The sequence below is a fragment of the Notolabrus celidotus genome, chromosome 1 (genome assembly GCF_009762535.1).
Source record: "Notolabrus celidotus isolate fNotCel1 chromosome 1, fNotCel1.pri, whole genome shotgun sequence".
Classification (NCBI taxonomy): domain Eukaryota; kingdom Metazoa; phylum Chordata; class Actinopteri; order Labriformes; family Labridae; genus Notolabrus; species Notolabrus celidotus.
The window spans coordinates 38,147,422-38,160,298 of NC_048272.1; the positions used below are offsets into that span (position 1 = coordinate 38,147,422).

Here is a 12,877-nt window from a genome sequence, read left to right on the forward strand (position 1 = left end):
GGAGGGAGAGAGTTCCACAGAGTGGGGGCTGCCACACTGAATGCTCTGTCCCTAAAAGTCTGAAGCTTAGTCCGGGGATGGAGAGGAGACCTAGGTCCGAAGACCGTAGGTTCCGGGATGGAGTGTGTTGGTGGAGGAGGTCAGCCAGGTATTAGGGGGCAAGGGCATGCAGGGATTTGTAAGTGAGGAGGAGGAGTTTATAAGAGATGAGGTACTTAACAGGGAGCCAGTGGAGGCGCATGAGAGTGGGGGTGATGTGCTGCCAGGGCTTAGTATGCATGAGAACCCTAGCAGCCGAGTTCTGCACATATTGGAGCCTGTCCAGGACATTGCTGGGTACCCCGAACAGGTCTCCATTGGATGGTGAGGTGCTGAGATAGAGCTGAGTATCATCAGCGTAACAGTGGAAATTAAGACCGTAGTGACGAATGATCTGACCGAGTGGGAGCATGTAGATGGTGAAGAGAAGGGGACCGAGCACAGAGCCTTGGGGGACTCCTTGGTTGACAGGGGATGAGCCGCTGATGCTGACAAACTGAGTCCTGTGTGAAAGATATGATTGGAACCATGAAAGAGCTGTACCTGTGATGCCGAGATTGTCTGATAGGCTTTCAGAAGGACTGCGTGGGAAAACTGTGTCAAAGGGAGCAAAAAGGTTGAGGAGGATGAGAATACTGATGTGTCCAGAGGTGGAAAAAGTTCTGACATGATTTATCCTGGTCTCAATTTTTAAATCACAAAACCTGGCATTTGAACAGGGATGTGTAGACTTTTGATATCCAAATGATGTTCTTCTTTCCAGCCTAAGTGGTAGTCACCTCCTGGTCCCTTTTTCACCTTCACACACTCAAATTTAGTTCAACACACACTCAAATTTAGTTCAATCAGCAGCTGAAATGAGAACTTCCGCCGCTGTTGAGCAATAAAACTGTGCTGTGAAAATTAGCAGATGGCTATCTTTACTGTGAGATTGGGAGATATTTATATATTCGAACAAATGTATACGTATACTCTGAAGAAAATAAACCAAAATGACATGAAAGAATTTACTAAAACATACAATCCAGGAGGTCAAATCTGATTAAAAGGAAATATCATTTCAGCCTTTATAGGAGAGGCTGGGTGACATCTTGACTTGGTGCACATTGAACCATCACTTGGTCATTTGCTGCTCTCTCTTTGCACCTCCAACATGCCCCACTTACTCCTGCTGAAATTCCTGTCCCATTGTCTTCCTTTACATTTTATTGACATTTAAAACTCATTTGTTTCAGGATGAGATACATTACCAGTCAATAGTTTGAAAACACCTTCTCATTCAAAGGTGTGTTTATATTTTAATTATTGTAAACACTGTATATATTAATAACAAAGACATCAAAACTATGAAAAAACATATATGGAGTTTTTTAATGAACAAAAAGTGTTAAACAAAGCAGAATATGCTTATATTTTAGATTCTGTAAAGTAGCCCCCTTTTTCCTTCATGACAGCTTTGCACACTCTTGGTATTCTCTCAGTCTGCTTCATGAAGTGGTCTCCTGGAATGGTTTCTAATTAACATGAGCCTTGTCAAGAGTTCATTTGTAAAATGACTTGCCTTCTTAATGTGTTTGAGACCATCAGTTGTGTTGTTCAGAGGTAGGGTTAGTACACAATGGATAGCTCTATTTGACTACTGTTGTAATCCAGATTATGGCAAAACCAGATTATTTCATAGTTTTAATGTCTTCAGTATTGATCTACACAGTTGAAAATAATCAAAATAAATAAAAACCATGGAATGAGGTGTGTCAAAACTTTGGATTGGTAGTGTACATGTTATTACCTTCAGCCTAACAGATCAATACATTTTGACATGAGCCCATGTGTCCCTAACATCGCAAACATGTTGTTAATGCATCAGGTACAAAATATTATCACTACTTTGAGGACCTTTTGTCAATATTCACTAATATGTGGGATGACATTTTGAAGGCCTCTCAGACAGGCTCTTAACAGTTGTAATACTACATCTCACCAGCAGAGGGAAGTAACGTCCTCTGACACATTTGGCTGAGGTGTGTAAAGCAGTCTGTTATTGACCGGGACGTATGATCTGTCTCTTTTTGTCAATAATGTAAAACTGCAAATAAAATAATTTAATTTTGTTGACTTGCAACTTTCTCATAAAAGAACCTGTCGGATGGATATACAAAATAAGGCTTTATTCTGGACACCAGTGGGTCAAAGCACAATAAACATTACATAACAGACACAAATACCTCCCAATATGGGAGAGGAAGAATTCAAGTTAAACATTGCAGTTTCATCATTGTCCTGCAGACAACACAAAATTCAACAACTAAGAGCAATAACACTGTGCCATAAATAACAAGTGGTGTATAAATCATACAAAAGCAGGAGTTTTGGAAATATGAAATGTCCACATTGCAAACACAGTTTTGAACAACGTTTGAGAGAGAAGACATTTGGAAGCTTGAGTGCCTTTTGTTTGTGGTCACATACTGGCGGGATGCAAGACTGCTCTTAACCAGGGAAAATACAGATGTCACGACAAGGTCCTCTGTGCACTGGCCGACACCTTGGAGCGAGAGGGACTGAAAAAGCGGCAGACCAATGAGAGACCTACACCATCCATACAGTTCATCAGGAAAGTAGGGAAGGGCAGAAACCCCCAGCCCCCAAGAAGATCAAGAAGGGCCTTCTCCAAGCAGCACAATCGTGGAAGATGAGAGTGGACCTGGGAAGGAGACTAGTCTTCCCCCGGTTTGTGCAAACATCATTGTGGCCCGACTTGGTCTTATGGTCAGAGGAGTCAAAAAAGATCATCCTTATCGAACTGACGGTCCCGTGGGAAGATGGTTGTGAGGAGGCGTATGGGAGGCCTCCAAGTACCAGGACCTTGTCCAGCATTGCAGGGACAAGGGATGGCAGGCCTGGCTATTCCCAGTTGAGGTCAGGTGCAGGGGTTTCCCGGCACAGTCTGTGTGGAAGACACTCAGCGCTGGGAGTAGCAGGAGGGGAGAGGAAGACAGCTGTCCGCAGGTTGGGAAAGAGCATCTTGTTGGCTCTGGAATAGGAGGAAGGAGTTGAGCTGGGGGCCAGGAGAAGATGGGCAGTGACTGTCCATCACTGCTGGACCCGCCAACTGGATGGCGTTGTGGTTTAGGGTCGAAACGCCCAGTGAAGGTTGGACACCACCTGAAGATATCTTCTCCAGGCTGAAAGCCACAGCCATGCAGTCATGACTGAAGTATGTAGCATCATCAAAGATGTATTCAACAGTGGTGTATAAATCATACAGAAGCAGGAGTTTTGGAAATATGAAATGCCACAGTTTTGAACAAACGTTTGAGAGAGACAACATTTTGAAGCTTGAGTGCCTTTTGTTTGAGGTTCAGTTTTGATCCTGTATCAGCTGTGACGTCCATTTTTCCCAGATTAACAGAAACTGATATTCAAGTTGAAGCAGTTCTCAACATAGATGGGCTTCAGAGGAGAGCTTCTGCCTCATGTTTGTCGCTCTGATTGTACAAATGCATGTCTCTAACAGCAGTGCATATTCAACTGCATGATCCTTGCAGTCCTTTCTGCTTTGGCGTTTTAGTGCAGCACCAGATTTTGTGTATTCCAGTGATACAGCATCCCATATCTGTCCCTTCATAAATGGGTTGCCTGTTGATCATTTGCAAGTTTCCTTGTTTGTTTGGGATAATTCCAGTTTTGTAGGACAGCTGCAGGGAGGAGGCTTGGGTCTACGCCTCGGAGGACGCCTGGGGTTTGAGCTGGGCCTTCTCCATGGTCGTACCGTATGGATCTGACCGTTTAAAAAAGCCCATCTGGAGAGAAACAAGCAGAGGAATACCAAAGCAATTAGTCTCTTTCACACAAGCACATCTGACATTTGTAAGTCATTGTCAGGAGAGCTGTCCCTCCAAATGTTGAGGTTTGTTGTGTCTCCACATGTGAGCAGGAGGCAGGTGATGAGTGCCTTCTGCAAAAGCAAAGGCCACATGGCGGTAGAATTAACTATGATGACAGTTTTTGCATTACTATCAATGCTACATGTAAACGAACAGATGTGCAGACATCTTCATCGTTCTCTTCTTGAAAACAGATCTTCCTCTTCAATCTCAGATGTATGGTACAAACTGTTACATGTTGTTCTTCTGGTTTTGCAGTCAACCAATTTTAAAACCTCTGCCTACTTAGGCAAAATTCATTTTAATGATACTTACTTCTGCAATCTCACATCAGCTCATCACAACTATTTGCTGATATCTAACCGGGGGGCTGGCAGGAAGAATCATGGATAAAGTTACTAACCATAGATCTTTCCGGAGACCCTGAGCCCCCTTGTCTCGTAGGTTCCTCTGGATCTCTGCTGCTGTGGACGTGCCAGACTCCAGCTGCTACAACTACTACTATCCGTCTCACCACTATCATCTCTCTCTCTCTCTCTTCAGCTCCCTCTATCCCTCTCTCCAACACGGTCTCAGCAGATGTGTGTCTAACATGAGTCTGGTCCTGCTGGAGGTTTCTGCCTGTTAAAGGAAGTTTGTCCTTGTCACTGTAACTTGCTAAATGCTGCAAAGTGCTCTGCTCATGGTGGATTAAGATGAGATCAGACTGAGTCCTGTCTGTAAGATGGGACTGGATCTTATCCTGTCTTGATGTTGGGTCTTTGTTAATAATAGAACATAGAGTATGGTCTAGACCTGCTCTGTTTGTAATGTTTGTTGGGATTTGGTGCTATATAAATAAAGATTGATTGATTGATAGTCAGGGTGAAATCACAGATGAGAACCACCCAAAGAATCTCAGGAAGTTTTCAGGAGTTTTGTACATGAGTTAAAACATAATAATATCAAGGATGTAAGAGTGAGATATTTAATCAAAGCCTATCTTTTATTGGTTTTTGCACTAAGAGGTTTCTTGCGTACAGAAACCTCCCCCTCCCACATAGAGCCAAACATGCAGATTAAAAAGAGACACAGATTGTTTCTATTGCAGTTGTTGGTGTATTTTTCACTGTGCACACTTCATTTAGACCTTTCTAGAGTGCCTGAGCTCCTTTGTCTCGTAGGTTCCTATGAGCTGCAGTAGACGTCCTCCTGCTGTGGACGTTCCAGACTCCAGCTGATACGGACATGCTGGACTCCAAGCGACAACAGCTTCTACCACTCGTCTCATCACTGTCACAGCTCCCTCTGTCTCTTATTCTCCTCTATCCCTCTTTCCAGACCCAACATGGTTTCAGCAGATGTGTGTCTAACATGAGTCTAGTTCTGCTTGAGGTTTCTGCCTTCTAAAGGAAGTTTGTCCTCGCCGCTTTAACTAGCTAAATACTGTGAGGTGCTCTGCTCATGGTGGATTAAGGTGTAGGTGTTGGGTCTCTGTTCATAATTTGACATAGAGTGGTCTGGACCTGCTCTGTTTGTAAAAGGGTCTTGAGATAACGTTGTTGGCGCTATACAAATAAAGATTGATTGATTGATTTATCTTCTGTTGGTTTGTGTCTCTTGCGTTGTTTCTGGTGTGTTTGTAACAGTTAGAAACGTTACGTGGTGAATTTTGTCTGACGGTGTTTTGTGGCTGTTTGAGGTAACAACAAAAACATTTAATCAGGAGTGTTTGAGCAAGGTAGGTCATTTCAGGAAACCCTCTAAGCCTTGTTATTCTACTGAACATGTGCATGGGAAGTGGTGTTCATATAGCAGCCTGGTAGCTGTAGTCACACTAACCAAACACGACTTCAACTTCTCCTAAGATGTCCTGATATTAATTCATTTATAAACAGTATTATTTATAATGTGATGGTGAAATAAACGTTACCTTGTATAGTAGATATATGAGCAAGGAGAGTAACAGCAGCCCAGCTAGAATGGCCAGGATGATGATCCACACTGGAACATAAAACAAACTGTCCGGCTTGTTCCACATCACGGCCGTCACCACCTGAATCACAGGAACACACAGAGTTCAGATCAGACCACTCAATAACACCCACCTGAATCAATCCAATACATATCAGATAATTACCATCTGGGACCCGGACGGCTTGACCTTGGGAGGAATAGAATAAGGCATCTTGTTGACGTTGTACTGAACGGAGCACTCCAGAACATACTGCTTGTAAACCCTCTGAGGACGAACAAAGACAAGAAGAATAGCAAATATTTAGAAAAAGGCGAAGATATGCTATAAACATACCTGATGATCTGACACAGCACACTCTGCAACATTAACACACCGGACTGAAACACAGGGGATCCAGATGTCTTCACTCAAATTTCATTCATGCCAGTTAAAACTAAAACCTTGGATCTAATTCTAAATTTAATTCTGCCCAAGTTTTGAGTCTGTGGTGTGTTCGTGCTCTCGGGTCAGTTCGAAAAGGTCATGAAAATGTGCACGTGACTTATTTGTGATACCTGGATGGACACTGTAGTGGCTGTTTTCAAACCGCCTACTATACTAGCAGTACGTAATGATTCGACCTAAATTCAGTATGTAGTATGTGAACAAGAGCAAAATCTGCAGTATGACAAAACTACCCGGATGTTGTCCTGATTCAGGAACATGTCTCAGTCTGCATCGGACCAGTCTCCCTCGCGTACTGTTTCCCACAATGCACAGCGCAAATTTTTCCTTCTTCTGTATATGGCGGGGGCACTTAGTTTTTAGGTGCTGTGAAAATTATTAAATTCCATATAAACCACTTCTTAACTTTTTAACCCTCCTGTTATGTTACATTTTAAAGTTCAAAGATTGGGAAAAAAAATGTTTAAAGTATTTTTTCAGTATGAAACCTCTTCTGCCTGGCTTAATTAGAGTAATCAACATATAAAATGTAAATGGTTAATTTCACATATTTGCAACCCCCCTGCATGTTTATATTACATAGATACTGTTCGTGGGTCAATTTGACCCGGCAGTACAGGGGTCAGAAGTGTCAAATACTAAATGTTTCTTTGCAACTGTGTGACATGTTTCACCCCAATCACACACGTACACACACATTGGGATTTTTGGAGGCTCTTACACTTTTGGATAATTAAATATGCCCCAGATCAAGTTGACCGAGGAACATTATTGCTGTCCCTAAGAAACAAACATAATAGGAGGGTAAAAGCATAAGTGATAATTAAGAAGCAGTTTATCTATCAGCTTGGTCGTTGTTTACTTCCACTTTCTGAAACCAGAAATCCAGCAACGCCTGACCCAGTATCCTGCAGACCAGATCCAACAGAACAGTCAGACTACAGAATACCTTCAAACGCAGCATGCAGGATGTAATGCACACTGCATTTGTAGGTAGTGTGTAGCAGGCGGTTTCAAAAACAGCCAGTTTCTTGTTACGAAGCGATTTCTAATGAAATTGAGGAGCTTCACACAGCTGGAAATAAATATGTTATGATGACTATAAAAAGAAATCTGCTGTTTGCCTTGTTGTTGTTGTTGTTGTTGTTGTTGTTGTTGTTGTAAAAAGACAGAACCTATCAGAGTTTGTTTTTTCTCGTAATAAATGCATCATGCACTTTTATTTATTTTTATTCTAACAGGTAAGATATATTTGAAAGTGTTCTGCGTGTTAAGTTGTTCAGTGAGCTGCCACCAGAGGGCAGTATAAGAACACAGATTGTTTGACTTGTTTCTTTTCTGATATGTTTTCCTCTTTAAGTTTCCTGCTCTGATATGATAAGTCAACAATGAGGAGCAGTTTTTCTTGCACTCTTACCTCGATGAAGGTCTCAGCCCACAGTCTGGAGCGCACAGTCAGGATGACACTGGATCCTCTCCCCAGCAGCCCCACGTCACACTGCAGCTGCCAGCACTCCACTGTGGAGCAGGTCTACGGAGGGACAGGAACAGGGTCACACACAACCACTAAACATAGGTCATGTTGCATTCAACAACATCACGTTGTGATGACTGATATTGGACTTTAATTATCACAAACGAAGATTTGCTGTGGCGCATTGAAGAATTAGTCTTTTATATCTTAAACAAACAAACATTTATCATAAGAGATCTACTGACAGACATTATAAGACTCATTTTTAAAAGAGAATCCCGCATCTGTATAATGTAACATAATTTATACATACCAGTCAAAAGTTTGGACACACCTTCTCATTCAATGGTTTTTATTTATTTTAATTATTTTTAACATTGTAGATTAATACTGAAGACATCAAAACTATGAAATAATCTGGTTTGGCCATAATATGGATTACAACAGTGGTCAAATAGGAATATCCATTGTGTACTAACCCTACCTCTGAACAACACAACTGATGGTCTCAAACACATTAAGAAGGCAAGTCATTCTACAAATGAACTCTTGACAAGGCTCATGTTAATTAGAAACCATTCCAGGAGACCACTTCATGAAGCAGACTGAGAGAATACCAAGAGTGTGCAAAGCTGTCATGAAGGAAAAAGGGGGCTACTTTACAGAATCTAAAATATAAAACATATTCTGCTTTGTTTAACACTTTTTGTTCATTCAATAATTCCATACATCTTCTTTCATAGTTTTGATGTATTTGGTATTGATCTACAGTGTTTACAATAATTACAATAAACACAAACCCTTGAATGAGAAGGTGTTTCCAAACTTTTGACTGGTAGTGTACATATCTACATAAAGCCAGTGTGGAGTTCAGTGGAATAAAATGTGACAGTACATTGTTAGAGATTAGAACGATTGATATTTAACAATGTTGTTTTTCTTTTTTACTTTTGTAATGCATTTTACTGCTATTTTTCAACTCGTTGCCCTAAAGAGTGTTGCTAAAATAAAGTTGCTAATAGTTGTGTTACATCCATTCTTATATCCATCACAGTGTTTCCTAAGCTGACAGACAACATCCTTCTGGTTCCTTCTAGACAAGAGCTGCTCAGCTTTTAGTGTCTGTGGGCAGATCCATTTGTTTCATGTCACCGTTCCTTATATATATTTAATTTTACTCAAAGAGGTGGTATCGTGCTTATTTTCATACTTAAAAAAAAAATATATATATATATATATATATAAAATGTTGGTTTTCTTTCTAAACATGGGCAATGTTACAAATTGCTTCAAAGTGATCGAGTCTTGGAGGAATCACCAGATGAGACTGCAGGCTGCTCTGAACAGCTTTTTCAAAAAGTCATGAGACTTCAACAAGATCAATGCAAGATTTGCTCAAATTGGGATATCACTAGTTATTACCCGGCTCTCTTACTGATCTTCCGGTTGTGTAAGAAGCTTGATTCTGATTGGTCAAAACCCCTTAACAACGGTTATTAACTTTCACTAACATGAGCAACACCAGAGACAAACTGATCACACGTCATGTCAAATCAATCAGCAGAAAAGAGTTCAGACACATTTAGCTTCTGCTTTGTTGACACCATAGACCGTAAGGTGAGGTAAAACCATTAGCTTCTGTTAATGTCATGTTGGTAAAAAAGTGGCTTAAAAGTTAGCTTCAGTTAGCATGCTAAATCAGCAGGCTACAGATGTTTTCATATTGGATCCTGTCCATCAATATGATCAAGGAGTGGAGAAGGTGAGAGAAACTTTAGGTTAGCGATCTCTACAAAGAAACTTAAACCATGAGCGGTGGTGATGATAGCAGCAGGGTTCAAAGTTGTGACATTAGTTTCTTTTTAAAGGTGTGTGAGACAGATGCTGAAATTATGTGTTTCAGATAGAGGCTGAAATGAGGGGTTTGAAAGACACCAGCCTGAGATCATGTAACTTCAAAGCTATCAGAGGGTCAATGAAAAGTTGTTGAAAAAATCTATCTAAATATCTGAAACCAGACTATGCTGTTTCTCTGTTCACACATGAAGCATTTCATAAATAAACCCAACAGGTTTTCATATAAGGCTTGGCTCAAAGTATGTCAGGGATGTTGGCCCAAGCAGACTGCAACCATTTGGATGTTTGTCTCTTATATGAAGATGGAGATAGCAATTAAAAGTGATCAATAACAATTTAAGAAGCAATTTAAACTACTGAGAATGGCATTAAACTTTGAACATTAATAACACTTAGGCAACATCTTCAACATGTGGCTGATACTCCGATTTATAGAAACATCTGAGTGACACAAAGCAAAACAGCAAACCAGAGAGATAATTAACTTAATTTCACAAACAATTACAGCGAGCAGTGGGAGAGGCTGCACAGCTCTCATTATATAATTTCCATTTCCTCTTTTGAATGAAATAATCTAATTTAAATCTTAACCTTTTGGAGCCCGGAGGACAGAGCTAACCTGAAATCCTACTGCTTTATTTTTGGCATGAGTGTACTAACATGAGTGTGGAATCCCTCTCGTGTGTAACTTCAGTAAAGAGCATAAATGAAAGAGCACTCCCATAAGAAACCCAGAGAGACTGAACACTCAACATGAGAGCCACTGACTTAATTTAAGAGCGTCTGTTGTGGTGTGTGTGGAGTGAACAGATCCACAGACTTGCGTCACCATGATTCCCTCCACATGCTGAGTCAAGCAGCTCAGAGAAGGAGAAAAACAAACACCTCCTGGGTTCCTCTGGGACACACGGAGGGAACTGTTCTATTCTGATTAGAAGAGGGAGATGGACTAGGACTCAAATTTAATAATTCATCAATTGAATCAAAGTTGTTTTAACAGCTTCAAGAATATAAGTTAGTCTGGCTACCTTAATGTATTATTTTATGTCCTGCAGTTTATTTCTAAATAAGGGGGTTTATATAGGCAGTAGATCATTATTTTATGTATATACAACTTTTGAGAAACAGATTGTCTCATTTCCATGTTTCTCACCAGGTTTCCTTGTTCAGACAGAGCGTCTCTGTTCACCTCCCTCCTGTGGATTTGGTGCTCAGTGTTGGATTTCAGTAAACTGGGACCGTCTTCTACTGGAGGCTGGAGCTGCAAACATAATGACATTAACAGGGTCATTAAGGGACACAATCAAATCTTCCAGACCACAAACAGACCAAGATAATGGTCTCACCATGCCAACAAAGCTGTGTGTGTGTTTGAGCGTGTGTCCTCACCTTGAGTTGCAGTGCGTTTAACGTAAGCTTGGAGGAGCAGCTCAGCGGCCCCTCAGTGATCACTTGCACAGGGTAGAGCAGCTCCTGGCCTTGAGCCCTCAGAGGACAGCTCACCTTTAAGGTGGACTGGCTGACCGCACTGGGACCGTTATTCAACAACTGAAACAGAGTTAGTTTGAAAGTATATTAAAGACCTTTGTGTCATGAGTTGCTTTTGTTTTGTTTTAGTCTAGCCTTGTGTCTCCAGTTTAGTTTTACGTCATGCCCTTCTTCTTCTTCTTCTCTTGATTTACAGGCGGATTGCAACCAAATTAAAAAAGGTGCATACCGCCACCTACTGCACCAGAGTGTGTAACTTCAGGGTGTTGTACTTCAGGTCACATTCTACATCATGCAAACATAAAAACAAATAACCAAATAACTTCAAATCAACACATGGTCTCATCTCTGCATCTTACAAAAGTTGAGTTGAACAAAGAAAAGAGCTTCCACAACAAATGCACAATTTTGCAAGAGCCACATTTTTAAGACAGTGGGTGATGGTGCTCATGGGAAATGCAGTCTTTATCCCGGAAAACCACTACAGATTTCATCTAAGGGGGTCACCAGGATCAACATGGCATGAAAACTCCTCGCAGGCATTAAGAATTAAGACATGATTAAACGATTAAAACTCTTATCATGTTGGTTCACTATCATTTTGCATTGAGCATTGTGGATGTTTATTTATATTCATTAACAGAAATGTCACATTTTTTAAGGCAGTTTTTTTTTTTATCATTGCTCCATGACCTCTCAGTTTCATTCTGGCTCTTTGGTTAATCTAAGAGATAAAGTCCATGAATGACTTCTCCCCCTTATATTTTGGACTGATCTAAGACTAATCTTACTCCCATCCCTCCTCTTTTAATTTTAAACCACACTGACAAAACCAGAGGAGCAGAAAGAGCTGTAAAAATACTTCATTATGTAGGACAGGGTCTGTAAGAAATCTCCTCACACCTCATAGACCTGCAGGATCTCAGGGCCGACGTCCTGCTCCTCCCTCAGACTCTGACTGACAGCCCAGTTTGGAGGAGGAAAAAACACTTTGTCTGGACGAGAAACACTGCAGAGGAAAAACACAGAGGTTGGCATTCACCTTGGCGATGATAAGAAGGATTATATAATGATATAGTAATGACGTAGTGGAAGAGTTGGCAATGAACCCTCACCCCTGCAGAATGACATCAGCCATCGGAGCCACCTCCAGCTCCAACAGCACAACTTCACTCTCTGAGTTATTCGCATTTTTACTACAAGAGACAAAGCAGATTAAAAAAGCTCAGCTTAAGAAAAACTCATTTCTTTTAGGAGGGGTAGAAATTACTCTTCTTGATACTTACCAATATCTAATTAAAAAAAACATGAAACAAACTGATTTTAAGAGATAAACAGAACAAAAGTTCAAAAGCTGCTTACCTCCGTATCTGGAGCTCGAACTGTACGGTGCTCTCAGTGTCCTTGAGTCTGGGGACGGTGAATCGAAGGCCTGCCAACAACTAGAAAATAATAACAAAAGAAAATGATGATTACAAAGAATCCAAGGAACATAAAAAATGTATAATATGATAGAAGATGTCTTTGGTTAAGAAAATATTATCCGCCTAATATCGTAATCCGCAGATAAAAGCTTGAATTTTCAATATTAGCAGGTCTGAAAATATCTGCCATTGAGTGAGGCCACAAGTTGGCTCATCAGTTATATGCTCGCAATGACAACTTAAGATGGCCAATAACAAGCCTCAGCATGTTGGCTGTATGAAAGTATTTTGAAGTGTCTGAAACAGA

At 40.8% G+C, this 12,877-nt stretch overlaps 1 protein-coding gene across 1 annotated transcript in view; it reads right to left on the minus strand.

Moving 5' to 3' along the window:
- Positions 1-2,186: 2,186 nt before the first annotated feature.
- The window catches only part of LOC117818473 (integrin alpha-5-like), a 61,089-nt gene continuing 50,398 nt past the window's right edge, over positions 2,187-12,877 (minus strand). The window contains exons 22-30 of the mRNA XM_034691373.1: positions 12,509-12,588; positions 12,262-12,342; positions 12,050-12,155; positions 11,048-11,206; positions 10,812-10,919; positions 7,745-7,858; positions 6,046-6,147; positions 5,839-5,961; positions 2,187-3,842 (exon numbers count right to left, since the gene is read on the minus strand). Coding sequence (XP_034547264.1) covers positions 3,759-3,842; positions 5,839-5,961; positions 6,046-6,147; positions 7,745-7,858; positions 10,812-10,919; positions 11,048-11,206; positions 12,050-12,155; positions 12,262-12,342; positions 12,509-12,588 — 957 coding nt within the window. The 3' untranslated portion in view covers positions 2,187-3,758. The remainder of the gene's footprint in view (positions 3,843-5,838; positions 5,962-6,045; positions 6,148-7,744; positions 7,859-10,811; positions 10,920-11,047; positions 11,207-12,049; positions 12,156-12,261; positions 12,343-12,508; positions 12,589-12,877) is intronic.